Here is a 15,008-nt window from a genome sequence, read left to right as displayed (position 1 = left end):
TTATAAACGGCTATAATTTTGTTTTTACTAACTGTCAATATTTTGCACAATTCGGCCTTAATTAGGTTTGTTTATGAATTTTATGAATTATGAACTCAGAGTCATAAAATAAAAAACATCATAAAAAAACTATATATAAAAATTTTAACTAGCTATTAAAATAAGGAAAATAATTAGATCAAAAGTTTGGACATTTAGAATAAATTTATTCAAGCTAGCTTCACACTCGTATGATATTATTGTATTGACGTTTAATTTTTTTTTATATCGTAATTATATTATTTTTTACTGTTCAAATAATTATTAAAATGCTACAAGTTTTTGTTTTGACACAATTTTAGTTTTTGATTAAACAGTTTGTTTAGTAAATCTATTTTCAGAATTTTTTTCAATGGTAGACTCTAGGAAATCAATCTTAAATTTACAAGTTAAGCTTAATACCAGTATAAGTTGGGTTTATTCATTTTTTTAAATCACTTAGTTATAATAAAAATCAATTATAGTTCTCAAAATACTGACCATGGTATTAATATTGTGACATTTTAAAATTTTATTCAAAACTTTTTTTAACTGTTGAAAAATGAATATTTATCATTTATTTTTATTACTAAGCTTATGCTAGTTTTATTTATATGATTTTACATCTTTTATAAACAAAAATGTTTGAAAAATTCCAATCAGTAGAAAAAGAACTTTTAAATTGACTGGAATGAGACTTCTAATTCAATAAATAAATTTATGTAAATTATGTTAATATGTAAATTTCAATATCTACCAGTTAATTTAGAAAATATTTATATAGTTTTAAATATGGTTTCTTTAAAAGATACCTACTGTTTTACAGATTAAGTTAGTTATCATAGATTTTGTTCCAATTGAACAAATTAAAACCATTGTTATTTTAATTTATTTTCATTTAGAAATTACATATAGAACAACTTATTTTTAGAATTAATCAACTCTTGATTACTTAAAAGAGTCTTTAATCCTAAATCAATTTTACAATTGACAGGATTACCATTTTTTAAGTCCAAAAGACTACCCTTACAGACCAAATTCATCTTGAATTGTCTTTTGTGTGTAGCAACCTTTCTTAAACCTGTCCTAAGTTTCCTTAAACTGTCCTTAGTCATCATGAATGTTTTTAATCCTTAACATAATTCTAAAATAGTTTAACTTTAAACCTGAAACTTAAGAAAACCAATAAAAATAATTTTTTGTACATCTTTGGCTATCAAATATTATATTATTGAACTTGGAACAACAACATTTCATTCATGATGTACAAAAAAAGGAGAACAATAAAGAATTCTTAAAATTATGCTTAATTTTTTTAATTAACACCATACTGGCCTGAGTCATCCTGAAAAAAAACTAGCCTGAGTTACTCTTAGAATTTTGTAGAATAATCTACAAGAAAATAACAGGAGGTATTTAGTATAATTGAAAATTTTACAGGCTTACATTTCCCCTTTTGATTATTCTCTTGTAATTTATAAAACTTCAATATTTGTAAAATATGAGTTTTATTTGAATTGTTCTAACCCTCATATTAAATTTAATGTTTTTTTCTTCTTTAGTTTGTATTTTGATTGTAAATAATTCTTATTAGTGTTTTTTATTTTAAGTAATAAATATTTGTTTGGTACTTATTACATAAAAAAATTTCAGGCTTGAACTTTTGCTTTAAAGATTGGTAACTTTAAAAAAATTATTAACAAGAACTATTTAGGAGCTTTGGTAAGTATAGTTTTAGAAATGATACTAGGTATTAACTAAAAGCAATAGATAAAATAACTTTAAGCTGGAAAACTAAAAGAAACAGCTTAGGATGTAAAGTTTATTTAGGACAAATGTGTTTTTGCAATACTCAAATAATAAGCTTGATTAATGATCAATGAACTTAATCATTATTTAACATAATGTTTAAGCAAGTATAATATAAGCTTAGTTAACAGTACTAGTTTTTATAAAGGCTTTTTTTTTTGTATTTTAGTGATACTTTATTGACTTGATCTTTTAATAACTTTTAGTTTTTTTTGTCTTTTCTACTCCTGTTTCAAAATAAATATATTTTGAATCAAAAAATATGAATAAAAAATATTTAATTATTATCATTTCTTATACTTAAATTTGTTTAAACAGCGTGATTTTAGTTTATGTACTATGATTGCATTTTAAATTTAGGTTTTATAATAAGTTAATACAAAAATAAAAAAATAAATTAAGATTATGATGAGCTATTTTTAATGTAAATTTATTGTTCAATAAAGAAAAAAAGTATTATAAATTTGGATAAATGAAGTTTAGTTCCTACAATTATTAAAGTATAAAATATCATTTTTATACTGGAATTTTTTATAGTTATTAAGTTGTATTACTTTTTGTGTTTATAAACTGACAATGTCATTTCAACTACTAGATCACAACATTACAGGGTTGCCACACACTTAGGATTCCTAATATAATCAGGATTAGTAAAAACTTTTATAAATATCAGAATGACTCATGACAACCCCGGATAGTTAAATACAAAAAGATCACGCTAACTCAATCTTATTTGGTTTTTATATAAAATCTAGATAATTTAAAGATTTTAAAAACCTTAGGCTAGTTTTTGTCTTGATTCTCAATGATTCATCAAGTATAAATATAGTTTTGTTTTAAAACAAATAAGTTTTATTTAATTAAAAATATTTATCTAAAAGTTTTGTTTAGCTTTGCAGCTAGCTCTTTTTTTCTTTAGAAATAAGTTATTTGTTTATATTTAGATCTTAAATTAGTATTTATAACGATTAAGTCAATGACAAACAGAAAAAGTTTTCAGATATAAATGTTTAACCAAATGATTTCTTAATTTATAAACATACTTATTTTGTTAAATTTCATTAGTTTAAATTTAAGGTTAAATCTTTTAAAGAAGTATTTCTCATAAGTTTAGTAAACATCAAATTCGTAACATTTACAAGTACAATTTATTTTAAACATTTAGGATAAAAACAATGACGAGGTATAACTAGTTTGCGCCAAGGGTACAACTTACTAAAAAAAAAATTTAAATCTCAGAATGACTCAGGCCAATGATTAATGTAACTCAGGATGATTATCTTTTTTACTTAAATAGTTGTAACCGTGGGAAAGGTAGTAACACTTAAACATTTTATTTAAACTAAAGAGCAAATTTAAAACCAATGATATCTTGTTATTTAAAGATACGTGATAATATCAGGGCTAAAATTATTAAGTTGTATCGTAATGTCATTTCAACTTAACCTTTGTAGTAAGATGAAAATTTTATATTTAAATTAAACTGTATTAACAAACTGAAGGATTGTAGATGTAGAGTAAGTTATGATTTAAAAAATTGAAAAAATTTAGAACGAGAATGAATATAAATTTTTTCATGATTGATATTAGTTGAGCAACTTTTAGTTGACTATAAGATTAAAAACTTGAAGCAGTAAAAATAACAAAATAATTATTATTGAATCTTTATACAATGCATACTTTAGTCTAATTTTTTTTAATTAATTATTTCCAAGTTAAATGAGGGATTATTTATGTTTGTGTAATATCAAACAACTTCTATAACATAAAAGTAAACACTAACCTTATAGCTATCAAAAATAAAATGGTTGAAAATGTGGTTAAGTAGCCATAGACTTCTTGAAAAACTAAAAATTTAAAACAAGTGTTATAGAAAGTTAGATAGACTAGTTTTAGTATATATTATTTTTAAAATTGTTTCTTTTTTTTTTGTTAAAATGTAAGTAGCTATGTAAGTTAAAATATTTTTTTATTGCGTTTTTCCATATCAGTAATTGCAAATTGTTCTTCATAGTTTCGTAAAAATTAGCTTGTAGAAAACTATAATGAAGTACAGTGCTTCCTCGCTAATCCGGTCCTCGCTAATCCGGTTCCTCGCTAATCCGGCCGGTTTTAGTCGAGAAATCGACTTATTTACTTTAGCGTTTTTAGCGTTTAATTTCATTTTACTTCGAAATATTATTTAATTTACGCTTTATAAGTATGTAAGCAATATATTATTACGTCATAATAAATTATCAATTGATAATCTTAAGTTTTTTTTCATACTTTTCCTGCTCAGTTGTAACAAACTTGTTTATTATTCATTTGCAATTTTTCTGTCTTTGCTAAGCAAGTTACACTTTAATGTACTACAATTAATTTATCTGGTTAAAAAATTGGTTAGACAGCAAAGAAACGAAAACGCGTTCAACTAGCAATTGAAAACAAGTTAAAAGTTTGCGAAATGGCAAACAATAATGTGCCTAAAGCTGTTATAATGAGCCAGTTTAACATTGGTAAGTCAACTTTAAATGACATTTTGAGAGGTGAAGAAAAGTTCAAAAAGTTTAAAGCCCAAAAGGAGTAGCTGGGACTAATTGGAGCTGCTAAAACGGCAAAAAAGTAGAGGGAGGCATCTTTGACAAGCTTGACAGCGCCCTTTACATTTGGTTTCGTCAGGAACGTGAAAAGGGTTGTCCAATCACTGGCCCAATACTATTAGAAAAAGCCTTCGAGTTCCATCAGTTAATTTACGGTGAACACTCAAGGCCCTTTTCAGCAAGTACGGGGTTTCAATGGAGGTTTTGCAGAAGATTTGGCTTGCGTAATCTTTAAATATGTGGCGAAAAATTAAATGCAGATAGTTCAGCTGCTAATAAATTCATAAATGAGTTCTTGTCATAACTGAGGGCTATTCTGAACACCAAATTTTTAACTGCCAACCAGAAGCCACACCTGAAGATGTGTCAAAACTCATCCAGTTTCGTGAGCTTTCTGCTAAGAAACGAAAAGACACTGTAAAACAATATTCCATTCTATCTTTTTTCAAAAAAAAAATCTTAATTTAGTTAAAGTGTTAACAGTGTAGTTTTTTCCATTAATTTTGAACTTATAAAATTTTGTTTCGTTTAGTTTAGTCTGTTTTTATTCTTTTTTATTTAAATAAAGTAAAATAAATTAAATTAATAGAAATTTTATAGTACGTTTTGTTATATACATTCATAATATAACTAAGGTAGATAATTTGTAAAAAAACGATATTTTGTTCTAATCCGGCCAAAGGCAAATCCGGCTAAAATTTCAAAAAATTCTTACCCAACTTGGCCGGATTAGCGAGGAAGCACTGTACCTAAATTACTTAAAGACTAAACATGTTTAAATAATACAAGTAATTTTGTTTATATAGTCGACACAAATATAACCGCATATAAACTCACACATGGCCTCTGAATTACTTAAAGCAGAATAGAAACGAAACTGTTTTGGAAGGACAAAACCCAGTCCTAAATGATCTTCAACTTTTTGTTTAATTTCTTTAGGTCAATTACCGCTTGCTATCATACTGTGGATTCTATCCTATTTTAACTGAATAAAATTGCAGGTTTTACTAAACAAGAGTTAGGTAAGCATGGAAGAACTAGGAGTTGTGAAGAACAATGAACCGAATTGCAACGAGGTTCAAGGAGACACGAACTACCACGAGGAGTACCAAAAACTACTTGACGAGCTGGAGTTCCTCGAAGTGCAGGAGGAATACATCAAGGACGACATGAAGAACCTGCGCAAGGAGCTCCTCCACGCGCAGGACGAAGTCAAGCGCGTCCAGTCCATTCCGCTGGTTGTCGGGCAGTTCCTGGAGGCGGTGGACCGGAACAATGGCATCGTGCAATCGACCACCGGCAGGAACAAATACGTTAGGATACTGAGCACGTTGGACAGGGAAAAGCTGAAGCCCAACTGCTCGGTGGCCTTGCACAAGCACAGCAGCGCCCTGGTGGACATACTGCCGCCAGAAGCCGACAGCAGCGTTTCGTTGCTTTCAGCCGAGGAGAAGCCTGATGTGTCTTATTCCGACATCGGGGGCATGGACCTGCAGAAGCAAGAAGTCAGGGAAGCGGTTGAGTTACCACTGACGCAGTTTGAACTTTACAAGCAAGTACGTGAAAAAATGATTTTTTTATTGAGTGTAAAATTTGTTTATTAATTAAATTTTTAAAATACTATAAGTTACAATAGTGTTTTTACTTTACTTAATAAAGCAACACGTAAAATTGAAAATCGATTCGAACAAACAGATCGGGATAGACCCACCAAGGGGAGTTTTGATGTATGGGCCTCCTGGAACGGGCAAAACGATGCTGGCCAAGGCGGTGGCCCATCACACGACGGCCTCGTTCATCCGGGTGGTGGGCAGCGAGTTCGTGCAAAAGTACTTGGGCGAAGGGCCGAGGATGGTCAGGGACGTGTTCAGGCTGGCCAAGGAGAACGCGCCAGCCATAATATTCATTGACGAAGTTGACGCCATCGCCACAAAGAGGTTCGATGCCAAGGGGGGAGCCGATCGCGAGGTGCAGAGAATCTTGCTGGAGCTTTTGAACCAGATGGACGGCTTCGATCAATCCGTCAACGTCAAGGTATGATTTAGATATGAATACTAAAAAGACTTTGAAAAAAAAAACTATTATTTAAATATGAACTAAAGTAAAAAAAATAAATAACCAAATTTATAGTATTTAGATACAACTAATTATTACGTTTGTTTAGCCTATCAATTATAAATAAAGATTAAAGAAACTTAGTTTAGAATTTTCTCAAAATCGACTTAAACAAAGTATTTTGAAAATTGTTTAAAATAACTAACACACTAAAACTTTCAGGTCATAATGGCGACGAACAGAGCCGACACTCTGGACCCGGCCCTGCTTCGACCCGGAAGGCTGGACAGGAAAATCGAGTTCCCCATGCCGGACAGGCGCCAGAAGCGCCTCGTGTTCTCCACCATCACCTCCAAGATGAACGTGGGCGACGAAGTCGATCTTGAAGACTTCGTGGCTCGTCCCGACAAGATTTCGGCAGCCGACATCAACGCGGTCTGTCAGGAAGCTGGCATGTTGGCGGTGAGGGAAAACCGCTACGTCGTGCTGAGCAAGGACTTCGAACGAGCGTACAAAGCTCAGACGAAGAAGGACGAGGTTGAAATGGACTTCTATAAATAGTTATTCACCGGTGTGTTTTTTTAGGATTAATAAATTTATACTTTGAAAAACTTGATTTTGTTTTGAAATTAAAAATACTAGAAAGACGCTGAAGTAAAAAAAAAATATTAAAAAAAAAAGCAAATTTAAATTAACAGATTATTTTTAATAAAGTTTTCATTTAGACAGTTTTCACAGTATAAAACCTTTTCAAAAACTTAATAAACTAAAATAAAGGCTTTTGTTAATTATTATTAGTGGCGACGCGTTGTATTTTCTTAAGGTATGCATTGAAATAACTCATGAAAAATCCTCTAAGTTTAAACATTTGTCTAGAGCTGTAAGCGCTTCGTCTTAACAACTTTTTTGCTCGTTTTTGGTAAACTGCGCTTATTGCCTCGCTTGTAGCTTCACCAGTTAGCGTAGAGTGCTGATTTTTTTTTGCTTTTCTACGCGCGCGCCCGCTAGCTGCTAACTTTATATCTTCACCTTCTAGCTGGTATGGTTCAATATTCAAGTTGCTGCTACTTAGCCTGCTCCTTTTGCTTCACCCGTTTGCTCGCTCAACTACGGTCAGTTACATGTTGGCTGTAATTTTGTACAACTTTATGACTACATAGCTTTGTTATTTTTAAAGGCAACATAATTAATTATTAGCTTAAACAAAAAGTTATTTTAATATATTAAACAAAACTGCTGAAGCCGGAACTCATTTGAAGCAGCATTTTAAGAGTCTTATACGGAAACTTTTTTATACACTTTGTTTTATCTTTTTTTATTCAAGGTTGAGCAAAAACTCCAGCGTTCCACCTAACACCCGCGCCGTACCTGATTAGTACCAACTACAATATTGTTGAAATTTTTTCTAAGTTTTTCGGAGATTGAAAAAATATGTTGCATTGAGTCTCACAAAATTTTATAATAAAAAGTACTTAAATTCCTTGAAAGTTATTATTTATGAAACCAATTAAACTTAACTGTCCAAATTGTCTTGTTTAACATATTGTTTAGATGGTAAATAAAAAGTTCAAGCAAAGCTTAAATACTTTTATTTTAAAGTTATTACTTTTAGTGGTTATAATTTTTTTAAACAGTTATAAAATTTATAAAACTTGTTATGCACCGCCATTTACCAGAGAAGTAAAAATTCTTCGAGCAAAAATATCCCTTCGTGCAAAAGTGTCTCTTCGTGCATATTGGACACCTACTCGCAGTTATTTACTAACATATTCCAGCTATATGTGGATGAGTAGTTAAATAAGTAGCAAAAGTTCTAAAAACAAAATTTCTGTAATTTAAACTAGCATTTAGTCACTGATGGCGGCTTTTTTCTTCAAACAGACTTTAACCTTGAACTTGGTACTTAAGAAACCTGAAAATATAAGCAATTTTACTTGTGTATCTAAAGCTTTTGTGTTATTTTATTTTTTAAGTTATTTTCAAAAGTTTTAGTTGGCAATAAAACTGAAAAATAATCTCAGTAAACAAGATAATAAATTACACCATGTAGGGTAAATTAAGACCTTTTCACAAATCATTTAAAACCTGCCTATTATTAGTTGATAAAATTTAGAGGACTATTCTTAATTTAATTTAACAAATTTGTGTGGTTTTAGCTGTTAGTGTTTCCCAATATTATGATAAAAAAATCAAAATTAAGCTGTAAATATATATCATATTCAAAACTTCAGTTTCAAAAAAATTGATCAAAAATATAATATTTGACCCCGATATATAAAAAATAAAAATAATAAATTTTTACCAGTTAAATCACGGCGCCCCGCTGGCACAGTTTATTAAATAATTGCCACTCACTCAGGATAAATCAGGAGATATATCTACATTAAAAAATCTCATTACAACTGAGAATATTATGTTTTGTTTTTAATACAGGCTGAATCTGGATAGTCTAAAGTTACTCAGGACGTTTTTTGAATCAAAGAGAGGCAACCCTGTTGTTGTATGAGTATTTGTAAATATTTTTGTTTTCTTACAAACAGAATCTTGTAATTTAGATTTTCTTTAGATGTAATTTTTAGTTTTTTAAACATATTTTATTTTTCAATTTGCCATGTAGGTGGCCCTTTAAAGTTTTAAATTAAACCAGAATGTATACAAAAAAAAAAGTTTAAAAACCACTAAATGATCTGTTGCTTGAGTGCACAAAATTTAAAAGTCTGACAATGCAAAAATAAAATTTTCAAGTTTCGTGTCCATGGGAATAAAGCACCTTTCTACAAGTTGATATCAATTTAAATACCAATAACTAGGCTAGCAACAACTTTAATAGTTTTAAAAACTTAAATTGATTTTTAAACGTACGGGTGCAAACAGGAATGCCAAAAAATTTATAACTGTAAAAAAATTAAAGTTTGATGATTTAGACATAAAAGTCGGAAGAACCTAAAGTATATGAGAAAAAAAATATTTTGAAGTAACTATTTCAATACTTTTTTAAAATTCCAAGATAATTTTTTTTTTTTCATGGTACGTTTTTTTTACATTTTGTGCTTAACTGACTGTATCACAACTTATCAAAGATTTTGTATAATTTTAAACCTGTGTAAGGTATATACTTTGTAGATCTATTCAATAAGGAAAAATATTTTTTTTTGTAATCTCAGATCCCCTAAGGCCAAGAGTCGTTAAGTTCCACAAACTTGAACTTTTTAAAAATGTTAACCATGTAAATCATTTTTAATTTGTAATCTCTTTATCTAAAAACTAAATAGAACACCTTTTATACTGTTTTTTTGATTTCATTATTGTATTGATTAAACTTAGAAATTTTTCGGATATACTGTAAGACAGTCTCCTTTCTTTCCTTTTCATCAAGTAGAAAATGAATATTTTCTTTCAAGCTTGTCATTTTTGCAGCCTTTTCAAAATATCTGACGCATTTTTGCCTTGGAGAGCTTTTTCATAAGTATTTGATTAAACTATAGGAAGTTTTCTCGAAAAAATAAATTTTTGCCGAAGAAAAGCAAATTCTCTCGCATCATTTCTGCATATAAGCTTAGTATGCTTAATGCAGGAGAGTTTCGTGTTGTACGAAAACAATTTTGATTTGTTTGTTAACCATGAGAATAAGTAAATTAATTTAATATCTTAATATTTAAATATTTATTTTTTTAGTATTCTAATATTTTTTCACTAAAAGATTAAAAAAACTCGTGTTAACTACTAGTTTTGTCCTCATTTTAAATGTTAATATTTTAGTACTCATAAAGATTCGACATAAGTATTTTTAAAATTTAAGAATACTAAATAAAATCAAAGGTTTTGTGTGCTAGATGAAACACAAAGTCACAGATATTTCAGCTTATAGTGTCAATCTCATTTCAATCTGAAGAAGTTAAAGTGATGTTAAAACTTTTTGTTCAAACGACTGAAAGTTCTTTCCTTCTCACTCTTCTCACTTATTTTGTTTTATTCGTAAAAGTTCTTGTGGTAAACCAATGTGGTTAAAAACTGTTTATCCACAAGAACCTGTAAATAAAATTATTAATATAGACCTTAATAGTTTAAACAATAAAGAACTAGCAGGATTGGAAAAACCTTTGATTATTTTATTATTACCTTATGTCCATAAGATCTCAAGATTTATAGAGAAAAGTGTCAACTAACTAACATTTAAATCTTATCACTCAGCAAAACCAAGAGTTACTTTATTATCTAGACCATTGATTAGACCTTGAGGCAAAGATCTGAAATCAGAATATAAAAAAATATGGTAAATTACTAGTTTAACTGTTTTTGTGAAGATAACTATGTCCGTATGACTTTAAGGTAATTTGGTGAAAGGATAAAAGAAAATATTCCAAAAAGTATTGATGAATTTTGTAAAACGAGTAACAAGTAAAATAAATCTAAAAGAGTAGTAAAAGGTTCAATAAGATCTGCTATTGTAGAACACCTAGTTAATAACCTTGATTGTGCAAGTAATTGTAGTTTAAATATATTTAATATTATTAAAGTTAGTTTAAGCATTTTTGATTTAAGTAAACTTGAGACTGTGTGTATTTTGTTAAGAAAACCTAAGTTGTGTAAACATAACGGTTGTGATAGTACTGTTTCTTTGTTTACATAAATAATTTTATAAGTTGTCACGTATGTTTCATTTGTTTTTAATTCCATTGTAATTATACTTATGTATCGTTATTTACCCCTTGCTCATCATTATTATTTTTCTATCTAGAAAATGGTTGTAACCATAGTTTTCAATTTAGCGATTAGCATATAGCCAAACTTTACCTGAGCATAAAAAGTAAAAATCGTTCATTTAATGATCAGGATTTTAAACAAAAATGAAAGTTTATATACTTACCAGAGTTTTCAAAATGCTAACAGTTGCCAATTGACCACCAAAGCTTACAAGTTGTTGTTTGTTTTAAATTAAAATATCACGCTCGAGTAATTAAAGCAACTCGTTCTAACAAGTATGATATTTCCCACTTTTAAGCAACCTTACTAAAATCCATATAATTAAATACATCAGTTAATTATCCTGATTTTATTTTTGTTTACAAACTACTGTTTTTGAATATATATTTATATATCCTTAATTGTTACTGAATTGCTTTAAACTAATTTCTTAAATAAAAGTAGTAGATGTCTGATATTTATCTTTATAATTTTTTTGATTATTTGTTTACAATCTAAGAAACAAAAAACAATATTCAGTAGAATCAGTGTCTAAACTCAGAGTTTTTTGTAGGTTTATGTTTTACTTTATACTAATTTGAAATGTTTAACTTTTAAATTTAATTTTTATTTTGAATAGCTTAAAACCTATTAAGTTAACTAGATTAAAAAATTTATACTTAAATCTTTTAAAAAAGACTATAGTGCTAAGCTTAAGAAAACCCACTATAGTACAATACAAAACTAATTTGAACCGGTTAAAAACGATTATAATAACTTAATACAGTTAGTATGTTTATAGTTAGAATTTGAAACATGTCATCAGAAAATTTGAATCAAATTATAAAAATATTATAAAATTACTGACTTATAAAGACAATTTTTAAGTATCTTATATACTAATCATTATTGAATAATAGAATAAAATATGTTTTCATTAGTTTAAGCAGAGTACAGACTGCAGAGTTGTCAAACTTTAAATAAGTTAACAATTTTTTTCAAAAAAAATCTCAAGAACTTATATTATGTTTATTTGACTCAGCTTAAATTATTTGTTAATTTTTATTCATTTTTGTTTAGTTTTTTTTCAGTATTTAAGTAAAAATATGTTAAAACTTACTTGTAACTAGTACTATATGGGTGTATTTAGCATAGTGGAATCTAGTTTGAAACTTTTATTAAAATACATTATTACTTCTATACTAGTTTAATTAATATTTAATAATATAAGTTTTTTATTCATAATTTCTTAAAGTTTATTTTTTGTATTTATTTTTTTTGTTTTTAAGTTCACTTTGCTTTGCTGTTGTTATTTATAACTATTAGTGTTGGATTATGGTATAAATTTTAATAAATTCAAGACAAAACTCATAAATAATTTTAAAGAAATGTTTTAAATATTTTAAAGTGTATCAGTTTTTCAGTGAGTTTTGACCTACAAACCTAAACATTATAACAATGTTAAAATATTTTCCATCATTGTATACCTTGAAAGCAATCAATTTTGTAAGCTGTTTTTTATAACCAGCAAAAATAATTTAAACTGTGCTTTAAACCTTTGTAGTAAAACTCGTCCAAAAACTGTAAATGCATAAGTTTGAAATTATTTTATTTAAAACCTGTTTTATAATAAAAACTTAATATAGGCTATGATGTAATTTTTTTAAATTTTTCTGATAGTTTTTAAAAACTATGTCCATTTAACACTTTTTTTCGCCATATTCTCATATGTAGATATGAAACTACTTAAGCACAATCTTTTTTTGGTTTTTGCAACTTTTCACTTAAATATTAGCTCAGTTTCATTTACAAGTTAAATTTTTTCTTACTGTTAAGTGGAAATTTTGAAAATATCCAAAAACATTCATTAAGATTTATAATTTTGTTGTACAAAGATATATAATCTAATTAGATTTAAAAAAGTTATTTTCAAATATATATTTACCACTTTTTAAGTTTAATGTTTTATTTGTTTTTTGAATAGACCTTTTACTTATAGGTTTTTATGGCAAATTTTTTTTAAGTCTTTTTAAACTTTTTAATTATTATTTTTAATTTTTCTGTGTAAGTTATCACAGCCGACTTACTATAATATCAAAATCTAAGAAAAGTTTATGATAACTAAATAATTTGTTTAGTAGTTTTGTATATTTCAATTTAAATTTTTAAGAAGTATAAACTAGTTGTGGTTTAATAAAAAATAATTGTTTTTAAATAGTGTTATACCTATTTCAGTCATAGATAATAATTTATTGCTAATGATGCATTTATGGTTAAGTAATTAGCAAACTTAACATTAACTCTTTGTACAGTAATATGTACAAGTATTTTGAGTAATTAAAATGAAATTTATCAATAACATCCAAAATTTGATACATACATAAAAGTTTACTGTTAAACTTCTCAAACTATAAATAGTATATATACTGCGAGTTTAAATGAAAAGGTATTATTGTTTTATCTGTACATTAAGTTTAACTTGAGTTTCTTTTTTTGAGAAAACAGCATTTCAAACTTGATATTTCCTAAAGCGTTTAAGAGCAACTGAAATGTTTCAAATGGAAAACAATGTCCACAATCACCTCGCATACGGCAAACGCCACCTCTACAGCTTGGAGCCTTTGGGTCAAGGTAGCAGCGACTACCAGCTGATTGAGAAGTCGTTCATGAACACCAGCAGCGTGAAAAGGAGCCAGGGAGATCTGAGCTGCAGCTTCGCCATCGAGATGGTACACAGGATTAAACCGGAAGTGCCGAAGTTGGCTCATAAAGGGCTGGGCAACGTTCTGTTGTTCCACGGAACCCCGGGGGAGAACGTTGACGGAATCCTGAAACACGGGTTCAGACCTTCTACAGGTTTGATTTAACTTTATTTACTTAAACTAAACTTTAGATTACTACAGTAAAAAAAAAAATAAATAAATTTTAAACCCATACATTTTTTTTCTTAACTTAGTTTAAATTTAATTTTTAGTTAAATTAATTTTTGATAGTTCTTTTATTATGCCAAGTTTCAAGTAAGTTTAGTTAAACTTTAATTCAAATTTAAGAAAAAAAAATTAAACTGATTTTTACTTCAACTTATATTTAATACAACAAATATTTTACAGGAGGTTTGTACGGTCCGGGCGTCTACCACTCAAGTTTCGCGGCCAAGTGCGCATCATACGCCGACAAAGAGACTTTCAACAAGTTTGGTGACGATTCTCTCTTTTTCTTCATCAATCAGGTCATAAGCATGATAGTTACTAAACATTTTTGCAGATTTTGTTTTATATATCTAATGTTTTATTTGATATTATTTCAATAAATTAATATTTTGTTTTAAATAGCATTCGTACTCAGTGGGAAGTGTGTACTTAAGAGTATTTTAAACAAACAACTGTGTATTAAAACTGACACGCTTTATGAAGATTTTTTTTAATCAGGTTCCATTAGAGAACGTGATGTCTATACTTGACAGTCAGGCGTTTCAAACAGACGTGATGTCCGTGCACGACAGCCAGGCGTTTCAAGCGAACCTGCCAGCTCAATACTGCTACAAGATCTCTGCCGAAGTGCCTGAATCGTTCCAACAAGACAGCAGCGGGGACTTGATCAACGTTGCGGTCGACGGTGCTGCTGTTCTGCCAGAGTACGTGGCCAGTAGCAACTTAGTGACGCCCAAGTACCTAGTGCAAGCCAAAAAGATGCCAGGAAAGTAAGTGAGCCTTAATGTTGTACGTAGTTGTATATAGCTAAATATTTTGAATATTATCTTTTAAGCAGTATAGCTTCACTACAAGTTTTTGCTACTTCTTCATTTTCTCTAGACATGCTTGATTTATAACATCATAGTAATAATAGAGTTGAGCCGTTTGT

At 28.6% G+C, this 15,008-nt stretch overlaps 1 protein-coding gene across 1 annotated transcript; it reads left to right on the top strand.

The window, feature by feature from the left end:
• Window positions 1-5,437: 5,437 nt before the first annotated feature.
• LOC145832480 (26S proteasome regulatory subunit 6B-like) lies at window positions 5,438-7,025 on the top strand. Its single transcript, XM_082939796.1, has 3 exons — window positions 5,438-5,965; window positions 6,105-6,443; window positions 6,687-7,025. Exons 1-3 carry the CDS (start codon window positions 5,438-5,440, stop codon window positions 7,023-7,025), a joined length of 1,206 nt encoding a protein of 401 aa, XP_082795922.1.
• Window positions 7,026-15,008: the final 7,983 nt, after the last annotated feature.

The sequence above is a fragment of the Thalia democratica genome, chromosome 3, assembly GCF_965202585.1.
Source record: "Thalia democratica chromosome 3, ktThaDemo2.hap1.1, whole genome shotgun sequence".
Classification (NCBI taxonomy): Eukaryota; Metazoa; Chordata; class Thaliacea; order Salpida; family Salpidae; genus Thalia; species Thalia democratica.
Note: the sequence above shows the minus strand (reverse complement) of the source record. Positions and strands in the feature narration are given on the sequence as shown.